General features: G+C 42.7%; 1 protein-coding gene across 1 annotated transcript in view; it reads left to right on the top strand.

The window, feature by feature from the left end:
• Positions 1-19,064, top strand: part of OBI1 (ORC ubiquitin ligase 1) — a 58,334-nt gene extending 39,270 nt beyond the window's left edge. Inside the window, exon 6 of the mRNA XM_077483061.1 lies at positions 17,518-19,064. Within this exon, the coding sequence (XP_077339187.1) occupies positions 17,518-18,886 (1,369 nt within the window). The 3' untranslated portion in view covers positions 18,887-19,064. The remainder of the gene's footprint in view (positions 1-17,517) is intronic.
• The last annotated feature ends 226 nt before the right edge of the window (positions 19,065-19,290 follow it).

The following is a 19,290-nucleotide window of genomic DNA, read 5'->3' on the forward strand; positions in this document are numbered from 1 at the left end:
ATGGGCCGCTGTTTGACTGGGCAGGGGGGGGGGGCTCTGGGTCCTGGCAGGGGGCTGCACTGGGTGTTGGAGGTCCGCTCATCCTCTTCCCTTTTTTCTGGGCCATGGTGGGTGTCTTTGCTGTGCGAGCCATGTGGGGAGGCCACCGTGCGCTCTGCAGCCATTTCCCTGGGGCAGTGGCCATTTTGTGGTAGCCACAGTTATTTTTTTGCCTTCAGCCATTTTCTAGTAGTTCGGCAGCCATTTTCTTGGCGCTCCTAGACTTTATTTGCTGAAGCGGCCATTTTCTAGTAGCCTCAGGTGGTTTTGCCTCTAGCACTGGGTGCTTGTTTCCTTCTAGAACAGCACGCTTCCACACAGACACCTTGTGGATGGCACAGGGTAGAGCAGACAGCAGCACAGCGCAGTACCTGGGTCAGGGTGGTGAGTCCTGCGGGGAGCCCCTCGGTCTGTGCAGCTAGGAGGGTGGACTTTTGTGTGACTTGCCTTAGGTCCATAAGTGGTGACAGGCAAGTGTGGGTCAGCATGGTGTCAGTGCTTCTTCCCCAGACATCCCTGTGATTGCAACTGGTTCCCCTGCGCCTTCGGTGCATATGGATGCTCTGTCGGTGGTCCTGGAGACCTTTGTTGTCAGGGTGGAAGTGGCGTGCGGGTGCAAGGGGGGGTAAAAAAAAAGCCCCCTCGCCCCACTGTCTTCTGGGGAAAGCTCTGATTCAGACTCCGGTCCAGCTGTGACTGGCGGCCCCTGTTCTGATGCATCAGAGGATGCAGACCTGAGGATGACTCCGTGTCCGGGTCAGTGCAGGAAAAGGCGCTTGTAGGAGCAATATATTACAGCAGTGCGGGATACCCTAAAAATGGAGGGTAGGGCGGGGGCATCTACAGAGGTGTCAGTGCCTTTCGGGTCCCACAAGCCGACCCGCACGCCTAAGGTGTTTCCTTACCTAACTTATTTTGATAAGTTTATTTACATGGAATGGGGAAAACTGCAGAGGGCCTTTTCAGATCCCCAAAATGCATGGCGGTGCGTTAACCTCTTTGAGGAGAGTTTCCTGAAGAAATGGACATCTCCTCCAATTGGGTTAAATAAAGTAACCACGATTCCGTTGGAAGCGACTCCTGCTTTCAAAGACCCTGCCGACAGAAGGGCCGAGGCGGTTGCCGGTCCATGTTTACCGTGGTGGGGTCAGCATTGCGGGCAGTGTTAGCCATGTACCTGGTATCTCAGATGCTGACTGAATGGGCTAAATTGTACACATATCCTAATAGCAGCAAAACTAACTATAACTTCTAAATGGAAGTCCACAACAGCACCTACCCTAGCTGAAGTCATATCTCGGGTTCAGACACAATACGCATGAAAAATTCTTTGCCACTAGAAATCCTACTTAATGTGATTGTAGCCGTATTAGTGCAATTGTGACAGAGAAAATTGAGTACTGTCCATGATACTTTTTTTATTTGCACTAACATACAATTTTTCAGGACAAGCTTTCGGGGTATGTCCCCTTCTTCAAGGTCCAAGTAGTACTCAGCAGTACTCTGTAATGCGGCCTTAGATACGGCCTCCTTGCTCTCTAGAGCCTCAGTATCAGCAGTAGTGCTATATTGTCTGATTTGGCTAAAATGCTGGTCTGCAGACCAGGCATCTAATAAAGCACTGGCGTACTTGCCCTTCCAGGGAGAGAGGCTATTTGGAGCCTCGCTGGATGACATTATTAAGACTGTTACTAGAGCAGGAGCAATAGTAACAAACAAAGCTAGTCCCTGTAATAGATTATTGATGTTAGGATGTCCACATAACACGCTCATGGAAGCGCTTGAGGCAAACTCGTTCAATATGCATTGCCCAACGATTACTCAAATCGCTAAACTTTGGAAAACAGTCAAGGTTCTATTGGGATATCAGAAGGTATCCGTTCTGGCTCCCTTATGGGATAATAGAAATTTAGCTGAGCTATTTAAAGTTGAAAGATGCAGGGAATGGGTAAATCAAGGGATAGATAAATTGGCGTAAATGTTTCAGGGTTCAGATATTAAACCATTTGCGGATTTAAAGTCCGAGTTGTTCTTGTCGAACCGCTCGTTCTATAAATATCTTCAGGTCAGACATGCAATTCAGGCTCAATTTAGATTCCAAGAGGTGCAGTTGATTCAGATCCCGGTGCTATCACAAATTATGTCTCGAGACACGCTTAAAGGCCTGATCTCATTCCTATACGCCAGACTGGGGGATAAACTATTAGATCGCAACGGTATGATTAAAAGTAAAGGGAAATGGGAGAGGGACATGAGCCCAGTGTCCATACCTGACTGGGATTGGATAATGGAACAGGGAACTAAGGTTTCTATCTATCCGTCACAGAAAGCCTCTCAACTTTTTTTTCTTCATCAAGTATATCATACACCCAGGAAAATGTTTAAACTGGGGAGAGACAATGATCAGTGTCCCAGATGCGGCCAGGTTGGAGATTTTATTCATATGTTCTGGAGGTGTCCGAAACTTTTTAGGTATTGGACACAGGTTATAGATCATATAAATGGAATCTTCAGTTTAACAGTTTAACATTGGAGGCAACAGCAAGGACTTGTCTGTTGGCTATACCGGAGGGATATAAAATCCCAAAAAACACGTTTACACCAGTTACTAGATGCCTTTTTCAGGCAAGAAAGTTAATCGCCCAAAACTGGCAGTCACATTCTAGCCCGCTACCTGAAACATGGCTAGCTAATACAATGAAAATAATTAGTAATGAAAGGGTTTTTTTTTAATAAGCAGGGCAATAGCAAGAAGTTCGAGAGGATATGGGGCTCCGGACTGGTGAAACTGGGGATCCCTTTATAAGTAGATGCGATAGAACGTGTGCCCTTACAGTCTATAGTTCTCTCCTAGTCGCTCTTGCCATGTATATCCTTGTCTAGTGTGTTTCCCTATGTGATGGGGGGTGGGGGTGGGATTGAGAGGAGGGGGGGCGGGGGAGGGGTGAAGTAGGTAGAATAAAAAAGAACATACACACTTAGGAGTAGAATAAGGTAAATAACTATTGTGGTTAGTTTAAAAAGATTAAGGGGTGGCGGGGTTTGATATTTTGCTTGTTTACTTGGTTTCGGAGGTACTTTAACTTTCTTAAATTAAAAGGAAAGCAAAAAGAAGAAAGGAAAGCAAAAAGGAAAATATTTTAATAAAGAAACAAGCCACAATAATGTGTAAATTGGGAGGAGATAAAGATGAGCTTTAAGGTGAATTAAGTCTCCTGCATAAACTCACTGCCAATGTTACTAGGGGTAAGAGTATGTTGCTCCCACAGTCCAGGAAAGGTAAGGAGCCACGCCGTAGGCAAGGGCCCTCCTATTCTGCTCAGAAGTGGATTTTTAATTTGCCCGGGTCGGCAGGTAAGCGTTCCCAGTCCAACAAGGTGCCTGCTGAGGGACAAAAGCGTCCCCAGTTTCGCAAGCCAAACAAGCCTGTGAACAAATCTGTTACCGCATGAAGGTTTGCCCAGGCCTGACTCTCGGGTGGGGGGTCACCTTCAGGAGTTTGCAGCATGATGGACCTCCCTGCTTTCTGACCAGTGGGTCTGCGAACTGGTTTCTTCAGGATACAAGATTACTCCAATCTGTTTGTAGTCCCAAAGAAGGAAGAGGTCCATCCAGTCCTGGACCTCAACGCCCTCAACAGCTTTGTGAAAGTATAAAGGCTCAGGATGGAATCAGTTCGCTCAGTGGTCACTGCACTCCATCAGAGGGATTTTCTGTCATCCCTGGACATCAAGGATGCATACTTGCATGTCCCCATATGCATCAAGCATAAGAGGTTTCTGCGATTTGCGGTCGGGGACAAGCACTACCCATTTGTAGGAGGAATGCTGCCTGCCGATCGATGTACTGGAGCTTCAGGCAATCAGGCGGTGCCTCTCCACATGTTCAGAGGCTGCAGGGGCGTCCAGTCAGGATCCAACCATCAAGGAGGAACAAGGAGCTAGTTTGCAGCACTGGAGGTCGCTCATATTCTGCGGTGGGCAGAGCGGCGCATGCCGGCTCTGTTGGCCAAGTACTTTCTGGGTGTAGAAAACTGACAAGCGGACTACCTATGTCATGAGATGCTGGACCAAGGGGAATGGTCGCTACATCCGGATGTATTTCAGCTCCTTTGCCTAAGGTGGGGCATGCCAGATGTGGATCTCCTGGCTTCTCGGCTCAATCGGAAGGTACAGAGGTTTATGGCCAGGTCAACAGATCCCTGGGCGGTCGCGGCAGACACGTTGGTGGCTCCATGGGGCATTATCGGCTGATTTATGCCTTACGCCCCCCTCAAACTTCTACCACGTCTGCTTCACAGAGGGGCTTCCGGTGATGCTGATTGCCCCAGATTGGCCTTGGCGTCCGTGGTACGCTGACATAGTACAAATGGTGGCGGATGCGAGAGGACCTTCTGTTGCAAAGTCCAATATTTCATCCTGCTTTACCGTCACAGACTTTAACAGCGTGACTATTGAAAGCCAGGTGCTAAGGGACCGAGGTCTGTCGGATTTGGTAATATCCACTATGTGGAGGGGACGGAAGTCATCTTCTCTGAAGATTTATCATCGTACGTGGAAGGCCCACATCTCCATGTGTGAGGAGATGGGGTGGCATCCGTGTACGTACTCACTTTCCAGGATCCTGCTGTTTTTTGCTGCGAGGAGTGGATCAGAAACTTGCTTTAAGCACCATTAAGGGACAGATATCAGCTTTGGCTGTCTTTTTTTCAGCAACCCTTGGTGGCTCATTGGTGAGTATGTTTGTTCAGGGGGTTCGACATGTGGCCCCTCCGATTTCTCTCGGTGCTTTTGAAAACAATAGGGAGATTCCCTTATTGACACTCTCTCAGAAGGTGGTCTTTCTAGTGGCCATTACATCTGCCAGGAAGGGTTTCTGAGTTGGCAGCCTTGTTTTGCAAGTCTCCCTACTTGATCCTCCACAAGGATAAGGTGGTGCTGCGTCCGCAGCCTTCGTTTCTTCCAAAGGTTGTTTTGGCCTTTCATCTTAATTAGGAAATTGTGCTTCGGTCCTTATGTCTTGGCCGTCGCACCCTAAAGAGGTGGCTTTGCATTCCCTGGACATGGTCCGGACTCTGCGGTTGTATCTGTCTGCTACGGCTCCTCTTCGGAGATCGGACTCACTGTTTGTATCAGTGGCTGGTCCAAAGAAGGTACTGGCGGTCTCATCGGCCACCATCTCTCGGTGGATCAGACAGACTGTAGTTCAGGCTTAGGGGACGGGTGCTTCCCTTTCCTGTCACGGCGCATTCTACCAGGGCAATTGGGGCCTCTTGGGCTTTCCGACATCAAGCATCTGTTTCTCAGGCGTGTAAGGCGGCAACCTGGTCACACTTTACTAAATTTTACAAGGTTGATGTGAGTGCATCTTCGGATGCTTGCTTCAGCCGCAAGGTTTTGCAGGCAGGTGTTTTAAGGTTGCAACTCCTCCATTGAGGAGCTCTGGCTGTTTTGGGTGGATTTATTGTTGTTTGCTGTTCCTACCCCTTGTTTCTTTGACACTGCTTGGACGTCCCTAAGGTCAAGAAAAGCTGCTGTCCATCAGTGAATGATAGAGAAAATAGGATTTTTGTACTCACCGTTAAATCCTTCCCTCTGAAGTTCATTGACGGACACAGCACCCACCCTTCCTATTTCTGTTTTTACTGCTTTTGACGAACTGAGCTGCTGGATGCAGTGTGAGGGGTTATAACCAGTAGGACTGCCCCCAGGGCGATACTGTGCAAGTGTTGCTGTTTTAAACACTTTCTGCCTAGTCCTCTCCTAAAGGGGCCATGTAACCCTAAGGTCAAGAAGAGCTGCTGCGTTCGTCAATGAACTTCATAGAGAAGGATTTTACGGCGAGTAAAAAAAATCCTATTTTTGGGACATCATTTGTGGTATACACATGCCATGTGAGAAATAACCTGACAATTTTGTGGAAAAAATAATCTTAATTTTGCATAGAATTGTGGGAAAAAATGATATCAAAAACCTCACAATGCATCTTACTAAATACCCTGGAATGTCTACTTTCAAAAAAGGGGTCATTTGGGGGGGTATTTTTCCTTTCCTGGCTTATGGTCGCAATAAATGAGATGGGCCACCAGTACATCAGGTGTGATCAATTTTTTTATGATTAATATCTACTCGTTTGGGTTATTTTTACCAAAGATATGTAGCAGTATAAATTGTGGCCAAAATTTATGAAGAACAATTAAAGTGGAGGGTCACCCTGAAAAAAGAAAATACATTAAAAATTAGAAAAAAATCATTAAAAAATGAAAAAAAAATTTTTTACTTACCAGAAATGCCTGTTGCTAGGCACATCTTCCTAATCTGCCTCTTCCTCCTCCGCGGAGATCTTCTTTCTTCTCTCCTCCGTGCAGCATCTTCTGGGTAATGGGGTGCGCTGTGCTCTGGGAACTGTGTGTCCCAGAACACAGTGCGTCCCATTCACAAAGCGATGCGCGACTTGCGCATGCGCGGTAGGAAACAGGCAGTGAAGCCGCAAGGCTCCACTGCCTGTTTCCCTTACCCAAAATGGCGGCGCCGGGACCTGAGACCGAGGGGCGGGTCAGCCTCGGGCGGCCGACATCGCGGGCGCCCTGGACAGGTAAGTCTACTTATTAAAAGTCAGCAGCTACAGTGTTTGCAGCTGCTGACTTTTAGATTTTTTTTTTTTTTTTTTTTTTCAAAACCGGCCCTCCTCTTTAAATTTTCGCTCTTTTTTCATTTAAAGCGCAAAAAATAAACACAGATGTGATCAAATACCACCAAAAGAAAGCTCTATTTTTATGGGGAAAAAAAGGACAAAAATTCCTTTGGGTACAGTATTACATGACTGAGTAATTGTCATTGAAAGTGTGAGAGCACCGAAAGCTGAAAATTGGTCTGGGCAGGAGGGGGGTTAAGTGCCCAGTAGGCAAGTGTGTAAAGTGATACTAAGCCCATACTGTTTAATTTACATTGTCCCTTCTATTTCTGTATGTGGATGATTGCACTGTAATTATTTTAATAAAAACAAAAACTTCTAAGTACCTTTTTTTCCTAATCGATATACAGCTGTCGCATGACCCAGATCTTTCTTGGCCGGTCTGCAGAGAAACATAAGCAGGAGGAGCTTCTAGTCCTCTGCTACTTGTCACATGTTCAAAATAAAAAACAGAGTAAACATAATGTCAATAAACTGATTTAAAGCATTATACAAATATATATTTGAAGATAATCAAATCTTTATTATTTTGTGGAAATAACATGGTGTGGGTGGACTTCTGCCTGTTACAGGCTGTGTCTCACCCCTCCAACCTTTTGTTTTGGGATAAGAGGGAGGTGAAGCCTCCATTAACTGCTTGCCGACCAGCCGCCGTCATTATACTGCGGCAAGTTGGCACGGCTGTGCGAATTGCCGTAGCTGTACAGCAGCTCCTTTAAGAGTTGTAGGGGTGCCATTGTGTGACCAGCGGCCTTGATGTCCTCCGGCAACCCCCGGTCACTCCTCAGAGAGCCAGAATGGGGATCTGTCAATGTAATCCAACAGATCCCCGTTCTGTTAGGGAAGTAGAGAGATATGCTGTTCCTAGTGATCAGGAACAATAATCTCTCTACACTCCCAGTAGTACACTGCCCCCACATTAGAAAAACCTCCCTAGGGAACACTTAACCCCTTGATCGTTAACCCCATCCCTGCCAGTGACATTTATACAGTAATCATTGGCTATTTTTAGCTCGTATTGCTGTATAAATGTCAGTGGTCCCAAAAAAGTGTCCAATCTGTCTGCCGCAATGTCGCAGTACCGCTAAAAATCGCTAATCACCGGCATTACTAGTAAAAAAAAATAATGAAAAATAAAAATGCCATAAATATATCACCTATTTCATATACGCTATAACTCTTGTGCAAACCAATCAATATACGCTTTTTTTTTCTACCAAAAATATGTAGAAGAATACATATTGGCCTAAACTGAAGAATAAATATTGTATAACAACGTAAACTGTTGGTGCTATATAAATCCTGTATAATAATAATAATAATTTGGGATATTTATTATAGCAAAAAGTAAAAAATATTGGATCACGCAATTGTCGGTCAAATCGGAGCAGTGCTCTGTCTCAAGAAATGGCCTGGTCAGGAAGTAGGTAAATCCTTCCGGACCTGAAGTGGTTAATCTGCATGTAATATACCACCCCCATTGTGTTTAACTGGTTGAGGGACTGAGTATGAACAGCATGCAATACACTATTTATTGATGTGGGTTTATTTAACACTTTAAGTCTGTTAACAGAATACACAATATACCCTAGAAACACATTTGAATATATTGAGATTAGAATTTACATGGTACAAATAAAGCAGTATAAAAGTTGGTACCCGACACAGCTAGAATACATACTGTATATGGAATCTGTTTTCCCATGTTTGTAATTCTCTTTAGCTAATCTTGTAAACCCCCCAGCACATCTACCTGGCTGCACAGCCAGATTCTCAATTTTCACTGCAGCAAAGCTTGGTCAAAATGCACCCCCTCAGCTGATGTGCATACAGCTGAATTTGATTGGCTCCTAGGGCTGGTTTTCGTTTACCCTTGTGTGCATTTGTGAAATAACAGAATGCAATCATCAATAAAGAAACTCCCAGAGTGGCGCATCAGGCATTAAAACTTCCACAAGATTAACTGTGAAAGTATCATAAAATAGTTTTCTAAAATCGGGTCACACAATCTTGTTGGTCTCTTCTTATTTCAAACTTATGCAAACTAGGAGAAATCAATGTAGATGCTCAAGTTGGTAATGAGATGCAGACACACGGCACTTGGATGAAACTTTCTTTGGAGAATTGGAAAAAAGTGGCAGTAGGGTCCTTTTCAGATACGGCACCTCATCCCAAAAGTTATAAAGGTAGATAGTTGGGAACGGAGGGATTATTACGGTGCCAAATACTTATAAAGATAAGAATTATGATATAAAACGATTTTATTACAACATGATTAAACAGAAAATTATACACTCAAATACATAGGAAAGAAGCAATTAAAATACAGGGAGCACAACAGATATACTATGTAGGGCCAGAATGATGGTGGCCTTGATGTGCTGTTAGGTCAAATCTTCCCTACATGTTTCACCATTTCAATGACTTCCTCAGGGGAAATTAGGACTTGACCAATAACGTAAAATGAGTTACCCAAATTCGACCCCAGCATGAGGCGGGCAAGCCTGCTTTTACGAGGGTGCTGATCTGCATGTATGGCTGTATCAAGGGATTCTCAATTAGTGGATACTCTCTAATTTGGCTGCTTACAAGCTTAGGCATCTTTTGTGTTGCGGAAATTCTGTGCTATCTAATCCATTACCTGCTTGTATGCTTGCAATTAGAGAGCTACTAAATACCCCATTAAAATGTATCTATACACCTGGCTCTTTGGTTTCTCAGCACCCCTGTTTTTAAACTAAGTATAATTTTTATTGGTTTTATTGGTTGCCTTTTGCCCCCTGCAGTCACCTCAAGGTGGTCTTTCAGTTGAGGCACCACCCACTGGGTGGTCGCTTTGCCCGCCTCATGCTGGGGTTGAATTCGGGTAACTCATTTTACATTATCGGTCAAGTCCTATTTCCCCTGAGGAAGTCATTAAAATGGTGAAACATGTAGGGAAGATTCGACCCAACAGCACATCAAGGCCACCATCATTCTGGCCCTACATAGTATATCTGTTGTGCTCCCTGTATTTTAATTGCTTCTTTCCTATGTATTTGAGTGTTTAATCATGTACTAAAATCGTTTTATATCATAATTCTTATCTATCTTAGTATTTGGCACCGTAATAATCCCTCCTTTTCCAACTATCTACTTTGGAGAAATGTTTGTTGTTTGTGCAACCACAGCCTCTCCTGACAATGTGACCAGGGCTCACCAGACACTTCCCACCAAACATGCCACCTTAATATTTATTTTTCAGATACCCAGGGAAAAAACATTTTTGCCTCTTATACAGGCAACTACTTACGGTATATTCAGGCCTTTTTAGGAGTGCCTATTTTTGGTGACTTGTGCTGAGTTTTTCCAGCAGCTGAATACATTAGTTGATGACTGGAGTTGGTCCTTTGGTTGGGGTATGGTTTTATTCCTAATAAAGAATATTTATTGTTGGTATTTTTGGGATGCAGAATGCTCTATTTTTTACATGATCATTGGCTCCAATAGATGACTCCAGCAGCTACCAAAAACAGCAATTCTTTAGCTAGTTCAAGATGTTGCAAGGGTCAGTTGCTCAGCAACTGGAATTGCTATAGAATATGTCACTTCATGACATTTTCCTTCAGAGCGTTTTTCACCCTGAGCTGCTTTTTTTCCTGCACACCGCACACTGCCATATATGTGTGGTAGTGTTCAGAAAAACACAATTTAATTAACGTGGTGTATGCATGCCTTAAAATGTCCTGCTATATAACTATGGAAGTTGTCATTACCGGTTGTTGTCCTTCATCTCTGCCTGGTTAGTCACATGTGAAGCATGTCTCAACTAAGGGTCGACCGATTATCGTTGCAGCCGATTGTTGTGGGCCAGTATTCACCTTTTTTTGTTTTGTTTTTTAAGAATCGATATCGCGATACCGATATTGTTCTCCCCCTGTCACGACAGCCATCTTTTTGGGGCCCACTAGGTCACCGTCCCTGGGTAGAAGCCAGGACTCAGGAGGTTTTGCACTGCAGGCCCAGTGCATGGAGGCCCGCACACTGGCCCTGCAAACGTTTGACAGTCTGAGCCATGGCTTCTTCTACCTGGATAGGGAAAAAGCCACCGCCTCCCTCGCCTTGGACACTGCACGCCACAGAATGGCTGGACCAAAGAGGTCACGCCAGCCAGCATCCACCCACCCACAGCAGGGTTCCAGCCAGCTACCCAAAAATCGTTATCGGTCGACCCCTAGTCCCAACACATGATATGCAGTGGTGGTTCCCAGTCAGTGACTTGAACCTTCAGAAACCATTCAAAGTGGAAGCTACCCTATTCCTCTCTAGCATCAGTATGCAGGTATGCAGTAGTCTATGTTGGTGTAAAGACTGCATTAGTCCTTTCTCACATTTTCATTATTCGGTTTCTGATATTGAGGAATTCCTCTGGCTGCATTTACTCAAGTACTCTCACTGGTTCTTTAAGATCATTTCACTAACATTAATTAAGAATTTTTTCACATTCTGATTTAATTAAAGATATTAATGACTAAGCTGTAATTAGCCTACAGATATAAATTATGCAGATTTTACTATGATTTATACACAAGGGCTTTCGGGGAAAAAAGGACAAAGGAAAAACTGATGGTGTTTGATTTATTATTTCATTGATGTGTTGCTTTTAGTGGTGCTGAATACCAGTGGAAAGTGTGAAACCCAAATCTTTTCTGTATGTACTTCATTAATGCTTTCTGTTCCTGTTAGCTAATGAAGTGTTCTCTTCCAGCATCCATCTAATTACAAAGAAAATGTAAATTAAACACTGTGCTCCACATTAAAGTGGTGGCCTAAATTTCAGGTTTGGAAACAAATTTTGTACTGCTTTTTTAACTCCAGGTAGATCATCTTTTTTTTTTTTTTATAAATGAATTTCGTTTTTCATATTGAGTACAAAGAGCCTAGTCTGTGTAAGTTTTGAAGAACAGCTCCAAGCAACAAGTGAAGTAAATCAATAAAGTGCTAACACTATAAAGGGAAACCTTGCAATTAAACTGAATTCCATAAGGCTACTCGGTTTACCTTATAAAAATGAATGCTATGATTTTTCTATGTTTTGTGTAGGGTTTCTGCCCATTGTATCACATAAATGTGTGCTGTGCAGCCTTCCTCCTATGCTGCAGTTTATGAAGGTGAACTTTGCTTTTTTTTTTTTAGAGAGAGAGCGAGCGGGACATGCTAGGACTAAGGGTTATTTAGAATTTACCAGTGTTCGAATTCGGAGGTCAATAGTATGTAACCTGTTTACCCATTTCCTGACTAGGCCATTTTATGCAATACGGCACTGTGTCCCTTTAACACACAACCGTGCAGTTGTGCGTCATAACTAAACAAAATTGATGTCCTTTTTTCCCATAAATAGAGCTTTCTTTTGGTGGAATTTGATCACCTTTGCGGTTTTTATCTTTTGCGCTATAAACAAAAAAAGATAAAATTTTGAAGAAATTTTTATTATTTTTTTTTTTTTACACTTTGCTATAATAAATATCCCCAAAAAAATTCATCAGCTTAGGTCAGGTTTTTTACTAGTAATAGCGGTGATCAGTGATTTTAGCAGAACTGCGACATTGCAGCAGACATATAGGACACTTTTGGGACCAGTGTTGTTTACAGATTGATAGCAGCGGGAGCCATTGGCTCTCAATGCGGTAAAAAAAAATTCAGTGACGATGGAGAAGGGGGCAGCGCCGATCCACACTGTCTGTCAATGGATGAAGACAAGACGGCTCAGGAGTGAGCCCAAGAGTACCCCCATAGGAATCGGCTTCTTTTGGTGGGCACTCACTGAAGAGCAGGAGCGTTCCATTTTAATAAACAATTTAAAATTCTTTCATGTGGTTAACCCCTTATTTAGAGAGCCACCTAATAACTGGATGATGAGAGGAAACATGTCCGTATTTGAGCATTTGACACAGTTCCCCACACATGGCTTATGTGCAAGTTAATATCTATAGGCTTAGAAATTTTCAATTTGTAAATGGGTAGAAAACTGACTAAAAGACTGTATTCGGAGAGCAGTGGTTAAAGAGGAAGTAAAGCCCCATAAATAAAAATACAATAACCCCTGCAAGACAAAGGCATAATGCATAGCATACTAGCTCATTATGAATTACTTGCCTGAGATCGAAGCCCCTGAAGCGGTCCTCGTTCGTCTCCTCCGATGCCGCCATCTATCCCGCAGTGACTTGTGGGTATCACGGCTCCGGTGCTGTGACTGGCCAGAGCTGCGATGACGTCACTCATGCGCATGCACGCTGGTGCCGCCACTAATGGCATAATCGCTGTTAGCAACGGCACGCTCAGTGCGCCTGCACGCCGTTGTCTATTGCTTGCACCTATAGATAAGCCTTAATCCAGACTTACCTGTAGGTTAAAGTGGTTGTAAAATGAATCTTACTTTGAATGGTCTAAGGTCATCAGTTGTGTACCCCAGGTTGAGTGTTGGGACCCTTCTTTTTTTAATATCTTTATAAATGATATTGGGTGTGGCATCTGGCATTAAAAGTAACATTTCAGTCTTGGCACATTACACCAGTGCAGTGGAATAACATTCTTACAGGATGTCTCCAATTTAGAAGCCAACCTCAATGCACTGTTTTTAATCTGGCACTATGTGACAAATGAGGTTTACTGTTCATAAATGTAAAGTTATACACTTGGGGGCTAAGAATATGCATGCATTGTGCATTCTAGGAGGAGAACAGGGGGAGTTGAAAAGGTATAATAAAATATTTACAAAAATGTGAGGGATGTACTCACTTTTGTAAGATACTGTATGTGAAAGAAATTTAAAAAAAAAGTACCAAAAAAAAAAAAAAGAGAGGACAAGTTGTGATGAAAAAGGTGCCATGAAGGTAATGAACACAAAGGAACACCCATACATGAACACAAATTAAATGCTATGCAAAGTAATAAAGAATATCATACAAACACTATATGTAAGTATAAACATAAGTAAAATAAACAAAGAATAATATAATTCTGTACATGTGTGACACAATTAGGTAAACATGTATATGGAAACTAACTGGTGATTTTAAGCACGTTAGTTGTGTTCACAGGACCTGCCAGTAGGGATGAGCTTTGAGTTCGAGTCAAACTCATGTTCGACTCAAACAATTTGGGCTGTTCGTAGCAAATTCGAAAAGCCATAACACCCTGTACAAGTCTATGGGAGAAATCTAAAATGCTAATATGCAAGTTACTGTTCTAAAAAGTGTTTGGGGACCCGGGTCCTGCCCCAGGGGACATGAATCAATGTAAAAAAAGTTTTAAAAATGGCCATTTTTTCAGGAGCAGTGATTTTAATAATGATTAAAGTGAAACAATAAAAGTGTAATATTCCTTTAAATTTCGTACCTGGGGGGTGTCTATAGTATGCCTGTGAAGGGGCGCATGTTTCCCGTGCTTAGAACTGTCCCTGCACAAAGTGTAATTTCGCAAGGAAAAAAAGTCTTTTAAAATCACTTTCCATTGTCGGCTCCCGTAATACAGAGAGCACTCAATGGGTGTTCTCTGTATTAGCCGACAATTCATTCATTCATTGATAAAAAAAAAAAGCATGGGGGTTCCCCTAAATTCAATTACCAGGCCCTTCAGGTCTGGTATGGATATTAAGGGGAACCCCGTGTCAAATTTACAAAGAAATTTGACGTGGGGTTCCCCCTAAAAATCCATACCAGACCCTTTATCCTGGCAGGCCCCAGGAAAAGAGGGGGGGACGAGAGAGCACCCCTCCTGAACCGTACCAGGCCACATGCCCTCAACATTGGGAGGATGCTTTGGGGGTCTGTGACCCCCTCAAAGCACCATGTCCCCATGTTGATGTGGACAAGGGCCTCATCCCCACAACCCTGGCCGGTGGTTGTGGGGGTCTGCGGGCGGAGGGCTTATCAGAATCTGGAAGCCCCCTTTAACAAGGGGACCCCCCAGATCCCGCCCCCCTCTGTTTGAAATGGTAAGGGGGTACAAAAGTACCCCTACCATTTCACAAAGAAAGTGTAAAAATGGTTAAATAAGACACACACTTTTGAAAAATTCCTTTATTAAAAATATAAAAAAGTTTCCAGCGGTGGTAATCCACTCTTGCTATCCAGCAATGGATTATCATCTCTCCCGGGTCCAGCGATGGCAGGTGCGTTACATCAGAGGTGGGCGGGGTCACCCATACGTCACTGGGGAACCCCATGGCTTCCCTCATCAGCGTCAGAGGGGGTGGGGTCAGGTGACGGGTGGCCCCGCCCTCCTAATATAAGAAACATCAGCGCTGGGATCCCTGCAGTGTCTCCACAGTGAAGACAGAAGACTGATGCATGTATGGACAGCGCTGGACTGAAAATCACCAATCGCTGGATCAGATCAGCCATCACTGGACGCCGGTGAGATGATCATCCATCGCTGGATAGCAAGAGTGGATTACCACTGCTGGAATCTTTTTTTTTTTTTTTTTTTTAAATAAAGGAATTTTTCAAAAGTGTGTTTGTCTTATTTAACCATTTTTACACTTTTTTTGTGAAATGGTAGGGGTACCCCCTTACCATTTCAAACAGGGGGGGGGGCCGGGATCTGGGGGTCCCCTTGTTAAAGGGGGCTTCCAGATTCTGATAAGCCCCCCGCCCGCAGACCCCCACAACCAGGGTTGTGGGGATGAGGCCCTTGTCCACATAAACATGGGGACATGGTGCTTTGAGGGGTCACAGACCCCCAAAGCATCCTCCCAATGTTGAGGGCATGTGGCCTTGTACGGTTCAGGGGGGGCTCTCTCTCGTCCCCCCCCTCTTTTCCTGCGGCCTGCCAGGTTGCATGCTCGGATAAAGGGTCTGGTATGGATTTTTAGGGGGACCCCCACATCAATTTTTTTTTTCAGTTTGATGCGGGGTTCCCCTTAATATCCATACCAGACCTGACGCTTATATATATATATATATATATATATATATATATATATATATATATATATATATATATATATATATAAAATCTCTCAATGAATGAATTGTCGGCTAATACAGAAAGCACTCATTGAGTGTTCTCTGTATTACGGTTGCTGACAATGGAAAGTGATTTTAAAATACTTTTTTTGCCTTACGAAATGACACTTTGTGCGGGGACAGTTGTAAGCATGGGAAACGTGCCCCCTTCACAGGCATACTATAGACACCCCCAGGTACGAAATTTAAAGGAATATTACACTTTTATTGTTTCACTTTAATCATTATTAAAATCACTGCTCCTGAAAAAAACTACAGTTTTTAAAACATTTTTTTTTTGCATTGATCCATGTACCCTGGGGCAGGACCCAGGTCCCCAAACACTTTTTAGGACAGTAACTTGCATATTAACCTTTAAAATTAGCACTTTATATTGTGAACGTTCGAGTCCCATAGAGTGTAATAGGGTTCTAAAGCTCACACGAAGTTTAGGTCTGTTCGCAGGTTCTGGTGCGAACCGAACAGGGGGATGTTCGGCTCATCCTTGCCTGCCAGCCATCAAATATGCATATATTAATATGAGCAAGCAAATAGAAATACAGAAAAACATGTATTTCAAATGTAAAAGGAAGAAAGAGTGTTTCGCTTAATTAATAAAGTGCCATGAATTAATATACTTAAAGAATGAACATAAGTATCCAAAACATACAAATAAATGTAAATAAAAGTCCAGCTAAAGATAAACGTACCTTTTTAAAGACGCTGATTTTCAGAGTCACATAGATGGGGGAAAAGGTGCCATTGAAATCAATGGACTGTGACTTGTCATGCAACTTTGTGTCCAAAGTCACATTACACATCCCACTAGTGGAAACGGACCCTTAGTGTGGTTGCCTGTACAATGATCATTGTAGACTGTGAGCTGAGACCTCAAAGCACTTCCAGCTACACTGACAGTCTTTTTATTTCTTCATTTTGTCATGAAGTAGGATGTACAATGAGCGAACACTGGGCAGGAACCTATGATCAGCTCCTCCCATCCTAGATACCCTCACTGCCTACACAGGAGCAGTGTCCCTCCCTTCAAGTGATGTCACTAGCTTTCAGCAACCACACCCACTGGCTGTTCTCAGACTCAGAAGGAAGTAGAATTGAAGTCATGCAATGGCACTTGAATACTACAAAATAAAGTATATATAAATGAAACTGGGATTTTTTTATTTTTTTTATTTTTTTTATTTTGAGTCATAAGTCTGAACTTAGCTCAGATTAATGATTGCAGCGGAGAATTTAAGTATTAGGCCGGACTTCCACTTTAATTCATATATAGCATCAACAGTTTGCGCAGCACTTTACAACATGAGGACAGACAGTACAGTTACAATACAACTCAAAACAGGAGGAATCAGAGGGCCCTGCTCGTTAGAGTTTACAATCTAGGAGATCACTTGGGTTACTCCTCAAATAATTATTGGAGGTTGTGATGTGAAGAAGAAATAATCAGTTCTACAATATTAAAGCAGTTGTACTATGTGAAGTCCAAGTTGCAATCCTAATTATTTTGCAAAACTTTTTTGTGTTGTAATTTTTTATTCCTGAACTTTTTTTTTTTTTTTTTGCCTTCATTCAAATCCTGACCACTATGGACAGTGCTGTTTTAAAAATGTATTACTTTTGATGCAAATAATTTCTGGGCAGTTTGTATTGGATGTTCTCATAGTATAAAGGGACTCTTCTTATTAAATATTCCTGAGTATCTTTTGTAAGGCTCACTTTCTATCAGTCTTTCCAGATTTGAGATTAAACTTTCTGTCTTTCGTTTGTTCTCTGCTTTCAGATTTGGACGGTTTACAGTGGCTGCATTGCAAGCTAAAGTAGATCAGTATGAAAGAGAGATGAGCAGACTCAAAAAAGCTCTAGAGAGGAGTGATCAATACATAGAAGAACTGGAAGCGCAGATTGTGCAGCTGAAAAGGCCACCAGAGGATAAGCAAATGGAAAAATCTCAGTGTGGAAATACTGCCTTCATGGAAGAACATACTGTCAGAGCTGCAACTAGTCACGTCTGTCAAGATATTAGCACTGCCAAATCATTTCCGAAGTACAGCAAGGATGATGGAATCTATTCTGATCACTCCAAAGGCCTTTGCCCCATTTCGGTTAGATTAAAGCAAACACAATCTAAAACTGTTGGCTCATCTAAACTGAAAAATGGTTTACATACCACTGTTTTGAATGACGAGGAACAAACTAGCTTGGATAGAGACAGTCCTAGTAAGATCATGGTTTCAATGTCCCAGGACCTGAGTAGCCCTTCTTCATCCATACCTTTTAGCGCTCTTAAACTGAACACACCAAACTGCAAAACTAGCTCTCTCAGCAATACAAATTTAAAAAAGCCACTAACGTACCTTCGAAAATTAGTGTTTGATGATTTGCCACGGAGGCGAGAACTTGGCAGATTGGCTTCTGCAGGTGGTGAGTACAATGTAAATATTGCTGATGGAGCAACACAACCTGGGCAAACGAATGCTGTATTTTCACATTTTTGCCATATTAAAGAAGACTCCCAGGAAAAGAATTCTGAAAAGGAAGACAATAGTTTACAGTTCCGAAAACAAGGGAGAAATGCAGCAGATCAATTTTTAAGCAGGTTACACAGTAAAAGTGGAGAAGACTTAAACCAGGCTGGGACCTCGTGTGAAAACACTGGAGATGTAAACTTAAATTATGACAGTGTTGATCCTAATAATGCGGTGTCTCGCCTGGAAAGCCAAGAAAATCTTCCTCATACTAGTGTTCCCTGTTTGACACCAGACTGGGTCAAACAGTTTCAAAGTGACTCTCCAGTCCACATGTGTGAATCTTCTGAAAAAACGACACTGTCTCATCATGAAAGCAGTCTGTTCAACTCACTGTCCTCTTCTTTAGCCGACAATGAAGAGCAAGCAGATTTGTTTATGGCTCAGCAATCTACTGATGGGTATAATATAGATTTTAATAACCATTTGCACTCAAATAATTTACCTTGTCAAGAAGAAGTCAGACCCCATGCTTATTCTGATAAGGTCTTCCTTCCAGGATATATTTGCGAGCCAGCAGGTCTATCTTCCTCTCTTCCTCAAATCTACTGTGGGAGTCCTCCAGCAAAACGAAAGCTACTGAAACGAAGTAATAACAGTCCTTCAAAATCCTCAAAACACTGAACCTGCATCCTCCCTCGCATGTCAATATAAATTGGTGTGATTGATGTAGAAGCTGAATATTCTTGTAAAATATCCAGTGACTGCTCTTTTTAAAACACACAGAATTTGATGCGTATCTATTTTTCTATACTACTTTAGTTTTAACCTGTAATAAAATGTTTTTTTACCGGTTTTGAAATTATTTGGATTTCATAGATTGATCAGCATTTTAGTATTCTTCTGTTGCTGTTGTACACTAAATGCCTCTCGCTTCCCCACACTGTCCAAAAAAAAAATGAGATTAGTTGGCGTTAGGCTTTAAGCTGTTTGTCTATAGACTGATGGAAAACACAACCTTTAGAAAGAATTTTGTAAATTTTTCTGTGTTATAAGCCCTTACGGCCTAGATCAAAATGATTTGTCTA

Source organism: Lithobates pipiens, unplaced genomic scaffold, assembly GCF_037356315.1.
Source record: "Lithobates pipiens isolate NorthernLeopardFrog02 unplaced genomic scaffold, aLitPip1_a1.2 Scaffold_16, whole genome shotgun sequence".
NCBI lineage: Eukaryota > Metazoa > Chordata > Amphibia > Anura > Ranidae > Lithobates > Lithobates pipiens.